The sequence below is a fragment of the Equus caballus genome, chromosome 5 (genome assembly GCF_041296265.1).
Source record: "Equus caballus isolate H_3958 breed thoroughbred chromosome 5, TB-T2T, whole genome shotgun sequence".
NCBI lineage: Eukaryota > Metazoa > Chordata > Mammalia > Perissodactyla > Equidae > Equus > Equus caballus.
In genome coordinates this window covers 23,053,621-23,067,190 of record NC_091688.1, presented here as the reverse complement: position 1 = coordinate 23,067,190, position 13,570 = coordinate 23,053,621, and the positions used below count along the sequence as shown (strand labels likewise).

The 13,570-nt window shown below is 52.2% G+C and overlaps 1 protein-coding gene across 8 annotated transcripts in view; it reads left to right on the top strand.

Moving 5' to 3' along the window:
* The first annotated feature begins 3,707 nt into the window (after positions 1-3,707).
* The window catches only part of VASH2 (vasohibin 2), a 37,881-nt gene continuing 28,018 nt past the window's right edge, over positions 3,708-13,570 (top strand). For 2 of the 8 annotated variants that reach the window (XM_014739642.3, XM_070266715.1), the window contains exons 1-3: positions 3,708-3,933; positions 4,544-4,982; positions 12,663-12,751. In XM_014739642.3, coding sequence (XP_014595128.2) covers positions 4,707-4,982; positions 12,663-12,751 — 365 coding nt within the window. In that variant the 5' untranslated portion in view covers positions 3,708-3,933; positions 4,544-4,706. Of the gene's footprint in view, positions 3,934-4,346; positions 4,390-4,543; positions 4,983-12,662; positions 12,752-13,570 lie in introns of all 8 variants that reach the window. The other 6 variants (XM_003364952.5, XM_023640746.2, XM_070266716.1 and 3 more) reach the window with 6 other exon arrangements.

The window sequence follows — 13,570 nt, the reverse complement described above, 5'->3', positions numbered from 1 at the left end:
GCAGCTCGACTCTGGGTATTGGTGGAGGCAGTAGGTGGTGAGGCCAGGTCTTGACAAGAACAAGCCATGGAGAAAGGGCTCTTCATTGGGCAGGAGCACTCACATGGGATTTGAAGGGTCGAGATGCTCATCCACTGAGACATCCCTGTTCCAGGTCTCAGGGTCCCACTCTTTCCCTATCAGAGCTCTGACTTTGACATGGAAGCCCTTGAAGGCCATGCATTTCATATCCTTTGCAGTTCTGCTACCCTGTGATAAGGTCCTGGGCTTGATCTGAAGAGTCCATCCTATGGCTGCAGGAAATAAGACTCTCTCTTAAAGCTACCATGGAGGCTCTCCGTCTTTCAGAGCATTCTATGAGTTGGTGATTAACTGCTCTGAGCCTGTCATTTTCTGCTTCCAAGGTCTCTGGTACCTTATAATTATCATTGTTTCCAAACGGATTGAGTGCCACAGCTCCCTGATCTCCCAGAGTCTTGCTCTCCACCCAATTCACCCCAATTAAACACAAGGGAAAGCTGTGGTGCTATTGCATATCAGAGTTATTACCTTTCCTCTCCTCACCAGCAAAGGAGTCTATTGATTTCAGACAGGTAGGCATTACAAGTCCCAAACCCATCCTGAGGATTTGCTTTCTAGAACCACTTGTGGACTCAATTGTCTTAGTTCCATTTCCCTAGAAAACAGAATCTGAAGCACAGATTAAATCTGATTGAGAAGGCAGCAAGAGTGAGCGAAACGGGAAACGAGGTAGGCTAGGATGAGAAGTAACGTAGGCGATATGTGATCATGCAGGTAACTGCTCCCCAGCCAACTGCAGAGAGCCATGGCCAGTTCCTCAGGAGGTAGGTCTGCTCAGCCAAGCAGGACATCTCCAGACAGGCTGTGCTGGAAAATCATGGCTTGGGACAGCCCATAGAGGGAGGAAGAAAAGAGAATTCACCTACCCAGCTCCCTCCCATCTCTTCTCATTGATCCAAATGCTTCCCACAGGAAATTAATTCCCTAAGACACATCATCTAGCCCCTTTGATGGCTGCTTAGAAGCCGCATCCTGCAGTGTGGCATTTCCTCTGAGTCCGGAAGTGGTGGAGGAGTCAGAGACGCCAGATGTGTGGCTGGCCAGCCTGAGGGGACTTGGTTGGGCAAGTGACTAGTCAGTCCCAGGTGACTGGACCGCACAGATTCGGTTGCCTGTGGGGCTAGCTGCGGAGCCAGGAGAAAGGCAAGGGCTAGCGAATGTGAGGAGGCACATAAGATATGTATGATACATCCATTAATAGGCTATTGATATCCACAGGTGGTGGAGCTAGGAAAATGGTCATCAGTTAGGATTTTGTCTTGTTTATCTTTGAGACCCCAGCAGCTGGCACTTGAATAATGAGGTACTATTTAAACCCAGTTTGTCTTGTTCCAAAACTTTCACTACACATCTCTGCTCTATTAGTTGTTACGCCAACAAATAGAAGTGACCACGCTTTCAAAGGTTGAGCATCTAGTCACCACATGTCCCTGTTCAAATCATAAGTCGGCCCTGTCCCACTTTGTGCATATATGGGTATGTCATTCTCACTATTTGAACTTTCAGAACCCATTATCTGTTTGGCCTGGGTTCATTTGAGTGTTATGTAAGACAAAACACACAAGGAAATAAAGAACAGGGTTGGCTGGTTCATCCAACTAGCACGACTCTCAAATGCAAAAGAATTCTGAACAAAAGGGCCCTCTGCCTCACATTCCCTTCACTGGGACAAGCGCAGTTCACTTCAGGAGCCTTCTTACCACCTCTCTGGAAAAATATCCAAATCTCACAGCTCTCTTCATATACCATCTCACTTGGCTCCCCACTGCACCCCACCCCCTGGGAAGAACAGAACAGACCGTTGGAATCTTGGAGGTGAACAGCAAAAGCTTCTCCCTCAACTGTCAGGGAGTCCTGAGGTGCCTGGGGCAGGAAGATGAACCGATAACCCTCTCTGGTCCCTAGGATTTTGATTCAGCTAAAGCAGGATGCAGGCCCTGGTTGAACAGGGTAATTGTAGTTGTTTGGACTCCGTCTGAGTGGGGACACTGGGAATCGATGCCAAGAAAGGTGACACTTGCCAGACATTCTTCGATGTTCACCAACTGGTCTGATCACTTGAGCTCTGAGAGCTCAGTTTTCTCCTGAGGGATTGTTAGGCCAAATTCTCATCCTCTGCACACAGATCTTCATCCTGAAATCCTAGTCTCCTGGACTTGAAACTCTGGGGAAGTATGGAGAAAGGGACGGATTTGAGAGATGAGAAAAGAAGGGAGGAAGGATGTTCGAGAGGAGAAAATAGATCACTTTCCGAGACATGTTTTCTTCTGATCAGGAAATGAAAGGTGGGACAAATGTATGTTGAGAGGCTAATTTTCTTTCAATTTCTTAGTTTTTTTCAGGTGTGCTTGTTCCACTTGAACTATTCAGATAATTTCTTGAATTGGCCCATTTCCTTTGTCTACATGGACCCAAGTTGTTATTCTCACTACTGAATCTCTGAAGTCCTAGGCGTGGGCTCTGCCTGCAGCACAGGACTGGCCCAGAATCCAGGTCCCCTCACCCAGGTCCTCGCTCTCAGCTACGCTCCAGCACTGGCCCCTCGCCGTGCCCTCCCATGGAAGAGAGGTTCCAGTTCCATTACGAGCAACTGGTAGAGTTAAGCATCCAGAAACTGATCTGTTATCAGTGGCTCTTTGATGACTGCATTCTTAACTCGAGGTTAACTTAGCATGGCCATCACAACTGTTTCACCCTCTCAAAGCTGCCATGCTGGCCCGGAGTTTAAAGAGAAAGGATATTATGGCCAGCTTCCTAAGGGTCCAGGAGAGAGGAACTCAGAATCACAGAACCTTAGAGCCAGAACAGACCTTGGAGAGTGAGGGGTCTGCTTTCCTCTTTTCAGAAAGAGAAGTTAAGACCTAGAACAGGCAAGTGGCTTGTCCTTGGTCACACAGCCAAGTGACAAACCTGGACCAGGTCAGTAGCCTGGTGCTCTTCCCAACCTGCCTTGCTCTTCTCTTCCTTTTAAGAAAAGAAGATACCTTTAAGGAAAAGGTGTTTCAGTGGAGATGAGAGGGCCTCCCACTTCGCCATGGCTTTGAAGCATCTCTCTATGCCTTCCTCTAACTCAGCGGCTGTGAGGAACAGTTAGGGCCTTGCTGACCCCCAGGGTTTTAGTGTCACATATCAGCTTGTGTTTAAAGGGACTTTATTAGCTATAAGTAATGTCAGCAGGTACCCAGCTGCGTCCCCTTGTTAGTTTGGGGGAATGTGTAACGTGGGATTTTAAAATAAGATTTAATTTTGTGCTTTCATGTGAACAGACCCTGCCTGAACTATCGGTCACTCCCTGGGAGCTGCAGGTGCCCGGGCCAGCCTTCCTCAGGGAATGCTGTTCTAATGGCAAGCCCCCCACCACCTCAGGGTCACTTCTTGGGTGGCTTTGCTTCTCCTCTCCTTCCCACAGTTGCAAACCCTCGCAGGGCCGCGACTCCTGGGGAAACTCGGTCTTCAGTCCCGTGGATGGACGCTCCAGCCCCGCGGGGATCCCAGGACACGGCAGCGATCGGATTTCGTGTGGCTGCCCAGCTCCCCCCTCCCTTCTCCCCTCCCGCCCGGGAACCCCCGAGCCAATCAGAGCGTCGCGGAGCTCCGGGTTGTAGAGTCCCGAGCCCGGGACCCGCCCCTCTTTGTTGCGGTGGCCAATGGACGCATTCGGAACATCGGCGGCTGCCTGGGTGACTCGGTTATATGTCACAGAATAACATTCGAGAATGGGACATGGAATGAGGCGACGGCCGCAGCAGCCCGAGCAGCCCCAGCCCCAGGACCGGCAGCAGCAGCAGCAGCAGCCGCAGCCGCCCCTGCCGCCCGGGGAGGCTCCGCAGCAATGAGGCCCACTGTCCCGAGGTAGGGTCCCGGAGCTGCGGCGCACCCTGCCCGCGCCCCGCCTGCAGCCGGTCCCTCCGAGTGCCAGGCGCTGGAACTCGGGGAAAGCGGGCGGGGAGAGCTATTTCCACAGGAACCTGGGGGCTGGGGCCGCCCCCTTGCCTGCCCGGCCCCAGGAGGGCTTTCTGGAAGAAACGGGGCCGCCTTTGCAAGCCGCGGCTGCTGCTGCGCCCTCGCGCCAGCCCCGGGCGCTCACGTGCCGGCACGTTCTTGGCGCGGCTCGGCTCCGCGCTCGGCCACATCTGGCGACCAAAGAATGTGTGGAGCCTTGCGTGGACCTCCCGTTCCTTCACGCTGCACGAGCTGTCTTTCTTCTCCCTACCCAGTCCACTCCGCATCCTCCAGTCTCCTTGTATTTCCCTCCCGGTGTTTAGGTGTGTGTGAAGCTTTGTGGCAAAATTCGAGTCGCCTTTCTAGGTAATTGCAGGGCTGGAAGCTGGTATTCAGCTCCTTAGGGGGTCTGTCATCGAGGGGGGAGTGATGTGGGGACGCTCACTGTGCGGTCACGGCCCCCGCCTCGGTTCCATGGGTGTCCACTTATCCGTGGTGCGTGTGTCTCCACTGATTTCAGGCACGGCCCGTAAGCGGAGCTCCAGCCGCCGCTCCCCCTTCGCGCGTCCTGCGGCAGCTCGAGGCATGGAGAAGGCCGGCCCCGCGGGGCGCTGATCCCGCGCCGTGCCCGCGCCACGCGCCCCCCGCCGCCCCCGCACTTCCTTCCCCGCCCCGGCCCCGCCATGACCGGCTCCGCCACCGACACTCACCGCTGCCCCCACGCGAAAGGCGCCAAAGGCACCCGGTCCCGGAGCAGCCACGCGCGGCCGGTGAGCCTCGCCACGAGTGGGGGCTCGGAGGAGGAGGACAAAGACGGCGGGGTGCTCTTCCACGTTAACAAGAGCGGCTTCCCCATCGACAGCCACACCTGGGAGCGCATGTGGATGCATGTGGCCAAGGTGCACCCCAAGGGGGGAGAAATGGTGGGCGCCATCAGGAACGCTGCCTTCTTGGCAAAGGTCAGTGGCTTCAAAGGAGAGGGTGGGGTGGGCAGTGATGGGACCATTTCAGCCTGTACATAGCAAATAGAGACAATTTCCATTTTCCTGGTCCTGGTACAAACTTCTCCTCCCCGTTCTTCCCACCAGCCCCCAACCTCCTTGGCTTAATTGAGATATTTGTCTTGGAAGCCTTAGAAGGAGAGAGAGAGGTAGGGGGCTTGTTATCCTGGGACTGGACGGTCGGGTTGTGCCAAGGTTTCTTTGAATCTCCAGCCAACTCTGTTTCATTTACTCACTCCATGTACATCCTCCTTCAGCAAAAGCTGTGGCCGTCAGTTAGCACCAGCGATGCCAAGAACACATGGAGCCCCTGAGGATCTCACCCTGCTCTTCCTCTGTGGAGTCCTCTGTCTCCTCCTTGCAAATGATTTATTAGGCTGTGAATGAATTTGCAGTCAACCAGTCAGACTCCTGAGCGTGAATCATTTCTAGACTTTTTGCCAATTTTTTTTTTTTTTATGACAGTGACTTTCACCTCTGAAACTTGCAAAGCGGTGAACTCTTTTCCCAGCTTATCTGGGCTCCAAGCAAAAAAACAAGAGTTTTGACTATGGCTTAAAAGGGACTTTCCAGGGTGCATGATGAATTAGTCTCACTGGATAGAGAAAGAGAGGCTCAGGAGCGAAACTCTCTCTACCTTGGAGAGAAGCCAGGGAGCTGACTGGGTTTGGTGGCCAAGGGTATCGTTTGTAAAATGGAGGGAGGGAGATGTGCAGTGGTCGCTACATGAATGTCCAAATGCAGACTGGGGGAGAAATGCTGCAGACCCTGGGGATTATAGCATGGCAGATGGTTTCCCCTGCACCCTGGGGACACTGGTATGGCTGAGAAGATTCCTGGGCAGGTCTGGGAATGCCACACCTGAGACTTGGAAGACCATCTGGTCTGGTCCCCAACCTTGAGCATCTGGTAACCTGAGCATCTGCACCCTGCAGGCCAGAAAGCCATGTGTGCCCTTTGGGGGCGGGGGGTTGGGGTGGTCTGTAAGCTTCCTGCGGCAGTAAGTTCCAGTGTTTTATTAGCAGCAGGTCAAGGAGATCTTCATTATGCCCAGCGAGAGTCTTGCCTGCATTAGTGTCAGCTGTAATTACCTTTTGCTGAGTCCTCCTTGAGCATGAGAGCAGCACTGGTGCTGGCGTGCAGTTCCGACTTCACAATTTGTCCTTACTTAACTGAGCCTCTCTTTCTCAAGGAGCAGGAGCCCTTAAACCTGGAAGAGAGGTGGCCACAGGGAACAGAGGCCTGTTCCTGCTGTCCCATGCTGCCTTTTTAATTCAGCATCCTCAGCACCCACCCTGCGTCTAATTGTGGCTTCATCCTTCTCCCGACCTTGTGTGTGGGGACTCCCTTTTTCTATAGGAATCAAGGAATGTTAATGTTGATTGAGGCCATCTCGCACCTCTCTGCAGAATCCTTTCCTCTCTCTGAAGACCTCCTGGGGAAGGAGGGCTGGTCCCAGGCAGGGCCAGATTTGCTTGTTGGGAAACTCTTTTCTTAGACTGACAGCAATCCTCCTTCTCCTGGCTCAGTCACATGTCACCACTGATTCCTGTGCTCCCTTTGAATCAGGGCAGCACAGGCCGACTTCCTCTGCCGCTCACAGGCCCTTGAATGTTACAAGACTGCACTTTTGGAGTAAGGAAGGGACTTGGAGTAAAAATCAAGGGACTGAATTCTAGTCCTGGTTGTGCTACCTCTAGCTTTGTGGCCTAGGTCACTCACTTAAAATCTCTGGCCTTACTTTTCTCATCTATAAAATGGGAGTAGACCAGATTTCATGCAAAGTTCTTTCCAGCTCTTAAATCCCATGACAGGACCCATGAGTGTCTAGGTCTCCAGTGCTGATCTATGGGACACTAGAGGTGCACTGGATTACGAGTCCTCAAAACTGTGACATCTGTCATTTTGCATCTTCCTTTAGTCTTCCTTGTCTGCAGGTAGCTCCTTTCACTTTTTCTTATGTGTCATACGTCCCAGATCAAGGCACTCTCCTCATCCTCTTTCTAGGGCAATTGCTAATTTGTCATCAGTCAGTTCCCTAAAACAAGCATGTATGAAACACAGTATCCTAAATGTTGTCTGAGCAGTTTAGAGCACAGATTACTACTCCTGAAGACCTGTATTTGATACCTGTGTTATTGTAGCTGAACATTGTGTTCTTAAAAAAGAGTGTTCCCTTTTTCATATGGCAGCCATGTCGTATTGTACCTTATAGTAACCCAGAGGTACGTGAGAACTCCTGCCGAGCCAGGACAACCCCAGCCCGAACGTGGGCATTGGCTTTTTGAACCAAAATAAAGAACTTAACATTTCTGTCTCTTACATAGCATCATCATGGCTGGTTCTGAATCTCCAGCCCCATGATGGCGTCCCCCCTCTTCCAGGTGCCAACATTCCTGACCCTTATGCAGGCCCTGAGATGGGTACAGCTTCAAAAGCTCCTGTTTCCCGGGGCCACTCCTCTCCGCTTCAAGGGCTGTTCCTGCGCTCAGCTTGGCAGACTTTTCCCTTTGGGGCCAAGTCCTTTTCTGCTTTAACCAAGTGTCTGTCTTGCTGAGGAATTTGTGCAGAACAGGTGGGGTGATGGGGTGGTGGTGGAAGGGTTGGAGAGCTTCAGGGAGATTAACCTTTTTTGGCAACTGAATGTGGAATAAGAAGCAAAACAAGGGGACAGGGAAAGGTGTCACAGGCTGAAGAGGAGGACTGAATGACGCTTCCTGTCGCTGCGGGACATTCTGCTAGCAGCCATGGGAAGTCCTGCCCAGAGGTCCAGGTACCCCACCCCGGGTATCTGCAGTCTTCCTTTGAATGTGTGACTGCAGGCTTCTCCCCTGCTGATTACTGGGTCTGAAGTCACCAATTGACTAGGTGAAAGCCAGGGTTTTTCAGGGCTAGTGCAAGAAAGCCGCACGATTCAGTTGGAGGATGATAGAGGATGGGAAGGGAGGCCGAGTGTCCTATGAAACGGCTCCTGCTGCTGCTTGACTGGCTGGAGCCGGACTCTCCTAGGGGCAGACAATCCAGGATGGATTCAGCAGGAAACAGCGGTTGGTGTCTTACAGATCCCTCGTTTTTGTGCCTTGTTCTCACGTTGATTCCAAATTTGGAAATAATTCACATGTAGAGGACTCAGCCTTGCCTGAGTGAGTGAGGAAGTGTGAGCACTGTGGGTGAGCCTTTGTACAGTCAGGGCCCCACTCCTGCCCCCTGCTGGCTCACACGGGCAGCTCCCTCCTGCCCCTGTCCTGAGCTCAACCATCCGTCTGTCCTTCCTACTCGGCCCGAGGTTGTGACCCCTGGGCCTCCCTAACAGGGTGCCATCAACAGGTTCCTGGCTGCCCCTGATGCGGGGGCCTGGGGCCCATCCTAGGCTTCTGAATGATGTTCTGTGCTTCTCCTCCAAGTTGCCAGAGAAGGTTCTTCTGCCTGGTGCCAGCACAGTGAAGTGATGCCAGTTCCACACCTGTGTCCATCCACATCACTTCCCCTTGCCTTCTTGTGACAGGTAATTGTGTTTGGCAAGGGTGGAATGAGAGAGAGCCCGTCCACAGAAAGCCTTGCCTGTGGTTTGTTTCATTATTCTTCTTGAATAGCCATCTTCTTGGCCACCCCACTCTCTCCTCCTACCGGCCCCTGACCTCCCAGGTCCCCAACCCCCGGACCATAGGCACAGCGCCTGTATGGAGAGGGTAGTTTTGATCTGTTCCCTCTGGATTCTGCCTTCCTGAGCTGGGGTGGGGCTGGAGGGGCAGGATGCAGGTGGTGGGAGGCCAGAACCTTGAGGGAGAGGGCCATGGGAAATCTCGGCTGGAGTTTCAGGTGAAATAGGGCAGGAAAATAACCTGAGGAGGGACTCCCAGGACCTGTGAGGGAGAAGAAAAAAAGGAGCGTGCCGTGGGTTTTTCATGAAAAGGTTGTATCAGTTTACGTTCCCATCCTGGTGTGTGACAGCATCCTCGCCAGCATGGAGTAGCCGCATTTCAGAATACCTCTACTAATTGGAGAGGTGAAAAATGCATTTTGCAGTAGCTTTAATTTGCATTTCTTAAATTATTAGCGAGCTTGAACATTTTTTCAAATATTTATTCGTTATTTGCCTTTCTTCTTTTGTGCATTGTGTTTTCATGGCCATTTCTTGAATTGTGGTAAAATTTATATAACATTTAATTTACTGTTTTAACCTTTTTTTTAAAAAAAGAATTTATTTTTTCCTTTTTCTCCCCAAAGCCCCCCGGTACATAGTTGTATATTTTTAGTTTTGGGTCCTTCCAGTTGTGGCATGTGGGACACCGCCCCAGCATGGCCCGACAAGCGGGGCCATGTCGGCGCCCAGGATCTGAACCAGCAAAACCCTGGGCCGCTGAAGCAGAGTGCATGAACTTAACCACTCGGCCCCGGGGCCAGCCCCCATTTTAACCATTTTTAAGTGTACAGTTCTGTGCTTTAAGTACAATGACATTGTTGTGCATCACCACCCTCCATCTCCAGACCTACCTCTTTCCCAACTCAAACTTTGTACCCATTAGACACTAACTCCCTATTCCTCCCTCCCCTCAGTCTCTGGCAACCACCCTTCTACCTTCTGTCTCTATGAATTTGACTCCTATAGGAACCTCATATAAGAGGAATCATACAATATTCATCTTATTGTAACTGGCTTATTTCACTTAGCATAATATTTTCAAGGTTCATCCACGTTGTGGCATGTGTCAGAATGTCCTTCCTTTTCAAGGCTGTATAATATTCCATTGTATGTCTGTACCACATTTTGTTTATCCATTCATCTATCCACGGACACTTGGGTTGTTTCCACCTTTGAGGGTCATTTTTTTTCTCACTGAGGTCTAAAGAGTTTCCTTATCACCCTGCATGAACTCTTCGTGAGTTAAGGATTTTAGCTCATGGTCGCCATGTGTCCCCAGGGGCAGGTGGATGTTCTCATTCTCTTCCATTCGGGTGAGAAGACATCTTCATGATACTCCTGAGTTGAGTGTCCAGGAACTCAGGCCCTGCTGGTTCTGTTTTCCAGTTTCAGAAAAGCGAAGACCATTTAGGCTTCGCCAGTCTAGACCCCCTAAAACACATTATTGATGAATAATAACACAGCTAACACTTAAAGAGCACTCAGTGCCAAACCCCAAGTTGCCTACTCTTCATGCATTAGGTCTCATAATCCTCACAGCCAGCCCAGAAGGTTGGAAGCAGATGACATTCTCCTATTTTATCAGGAAGGAATTGAAGGCTTGGAGAGTTCATGCAGCTTGACCAGGGTCCGTGCTAGTAGGTGATAGAGCAGGGACTCGAACCTCGTCATTACACCCCAAGGAGCCCACCTGGTTGATAGTCCATCATCCTGTGGGGGCCTTGGCCGCCCGAGGCGCTGGTTGGGAGCTGCCCCCAGCCTGAGCCCCAGCCAGCTATCCCAGACATCAGGGTGAGTTGTAGCCTGATGACATCATCCCCCCGCAGTCTCGGCTCCTCTCCCCACCACAGCTCTGCTCCCCAGCTGGGGTTTGGGGAATGTGGCCACAGCTCCTGCACTCGCTCTCAGCCAGGGCTGAGGTAACCAGGCAGCTGTTTTTAAAAGCCCTTGGGCGCCACTAGGCTGCTATTCTGAGGACCAGCTGCTGCCTGACTCCCACCCCACCATCCGGCTCTTGTGAGCTCTGTTGGGCTTGGGGGAGTTGAAATAATTTGGTGGTCAGTCCCCAAAGCCGACTGTGAACCAGGTCACTCTGGCTATCACAGGGCTCTGGCCAAGGGACGCCCCTCTGGGGATCCCTTAGGTGGCCAGTGATTCTTTGGGTCGTTTTTCCATGCTTACTAGCTTTTCTATTAAAAAAGTACAAGCAGCACTTTTCTGTGTAGAAATAAGCTTATGCCTTAATAAACTGTATAATTTCCCTCCTCCGTTCCTTTGTCCCTGTTCTGCCTCCCCTATGTACCTGGCCTAGAGCTCGGAACCCAGCGGGTGCTAAAGAACGTGTGTTCGCATCTCCCCTTCTCTCTCCATCTCTCTGTGAATTCTTACACTGAATCCCAGGTATGGATAGATCAGTGGATGTTACTGCAAAAAATAAGGGCAAGCTTCACACTTCCTAGTGTTTGTTAGGCAGAAATACAAGCTACACTTTGTATTTTGACTCTGCGTGTGTGTGTGTGTTTATGGGGGAGGTCATGTGAGCAAATGTTCAGATTGGAACATTTCGCTCCCAAAAATGACTCTCTAAGACAGGAATGTGATTTCAGTTGATATGTTATAAACAAAATGTAGTTCGCAGAACAGCTGTGTATGCACGCGTGCACACACACGCACACACGCACAGCACCTTGGCTGGGAACAGGGCTGACTTGTTTCCTTTCTGTTGAAGGGGCAGTTGCTGTGAAGTAGGAAGCTTCAAGGCCTGGAGAGAATGGAGGCTCTGAGAGGAAAGGAATGTCTAGTAGCCTTTGAAGTAAATGCAGAAGTGTGGAAGACCTTCCCGCCTCAGGCCCAGGGGCACACCCTCCAGCTTCACCGTGGGGCTGTCCCCAAGTCTGTTCACCAGCAGCTTCCCCTTCCATCAGCTCAGCGCTGAATCCCCGGGCCCTCTGTCTCCTTGTTTCTCAGAGGATGGAGCTAATCTGCTCTGAGACCCCTTCTGCTCCTCCCTAAGTGGCTTAAGCCTGGAGGAGCCTCCGCTTGCCTTCCTGGCAGCAGCGCTGCCGGAGCCGCAGGCCCACGTGGGCTAAGATTCTCTGTCGCCAACGACCCCACCCCACCAGAGAGGCTGAGAGACATATAGGGGCAATAAAGGCAAAGCCATCCCTTGCCTCCCAGGGGTGACTGGATTGGAAGCCCCTGGTTGTTCTCACTCTTGGCCCCGTTGGCAGGGTTGCTCAGACTGGGGGGTGTCTTATCTCTAAATTCCTGAGAGGAGGCACCCACCTGCCCCTTTGTAGTCCTTGTCTCCCCTGGCTCCTTTCTCCTGACAGCAGGGATTAGATCTCTGAACACTCAACTGTGGACACTTGGTGAGTGTTGACCATGAGGCAGACTAGGAAATGAAGAGGTGACTGGGCAACCATGAGGGGTGAAAGGGTAAGAGGGCTCACGAGTCAGAGGAGCTGCACTCACCTGGAAAGAGTAAGGCACCTGGGGCTGGACTCGGGGAAGGGACTCCATGGGCGTTGCAGGGGCTGGTGTTGAGGAGTAATGGCACCTGTAGCGCCATGTTGCATTTCTTCAGGCCACCATTCATCTCGTATCCACATCAGCTGTGCAGCAAAAGGTTCAGTCGTACAGTAAAACGTGAGGATTAATGGAGCGCCTCTGTGAACATCCTGGGCCAGGCTTGGTGGGGGACCCTATAGGACATGGTCTTGGGCCTCAAGAAGGTGCTGAGGCTCTTGTAGGGAAGCAGGCCATGTTCCCACTCACAACACGTGGAGGGCCATAGAGAGCCACTGTCTCCCAGGGCAGAGTATGTGTAGAGCGAACACAGAGAGGGAGAAATTCAGCTTGAACAGGTGACCACACCAGGGTGGCCGTGTGCTCTCAGGAGCGGCTCTCCAGTGGTTTCAGCCTTGTGCCTGTCCCCAGGCACTGGGCCCCAGAGCATCTCCTTGATGAAAAGACCTCTCTCTATTTCTCTGCAGCCTTCAGTACCCCAGGTTCCAAACTACAGGCTGTCGATGTCGATCCCGGACTGGCTCCAGGCAATTCAGAACTACATGAAGACACTACAGTATCCTTCCAACCAGGGTCTGAGCAGACCCAGCCAGGGGACAGGTGTGGTGATCGCAAGCCTGGTGGCGTGTCTGTCCCCAGGTGGTCAGCAAATGCTCTCTAAGGTTGGTGAGGCCCGGGCGTGGAGGGCTGCGCCTATGTAAGAGGCTAGAAGGAGTGATAACAGAGGATGTCATTGCGATGGTCAGACCTTCTCCCTTTAAGCAGGCTGGGGCCGGAATGGCAAGGGAGCAGTGAGGCAGCGGTGGGCGACCTGGAGCCCCTCTTCTCTTCCTTTCCTCCTCCTCCTCAGTTGTCTTTATTTCCCTCCTCTCTCTTCCTCTACTGTCTTTCTTTCTCCCCCTTCCCTCCTAGTCTTCTGTTCCTTTTCTTTCCTCTCTCACTTTTTTGCCCTCATCCTGACTGCTCATAATCTACAGAGGCCCACCTGGTGCTGCCTTGGCTCCCAGGCGTCCCGGACTGGTGACCTTGCTCCGTTCTGCATGAATGATTGGGGCTCTGGGATGGGGGCCCTCTCCCCTCACTTGAGTTTGAAGAAGAGCTGAAAGGCCCTGTAAGTCCAGGCTGGGTTCAGAGCAGCCAGACTCTGGTCCTTTTCTCCTCCAGTGGTCTCAGCTTGTTGGCAGTCAGGGTTAGATCAGTTCTGAGGGTCTGCTCGAGCAATGCTGTAGAAACGAGGGGGCAGAGGCAGATGGTCCACTCGCTATTGCTGGTACTTTATCAGGGAGAGGAGTCGGAGGGGAGCAGGGCTGACAGAGGTGTGTGTAACAGGGACAGGCTGTTTGCCCAAGCAAGTCAGCCAGCATCTCAGAGCTAA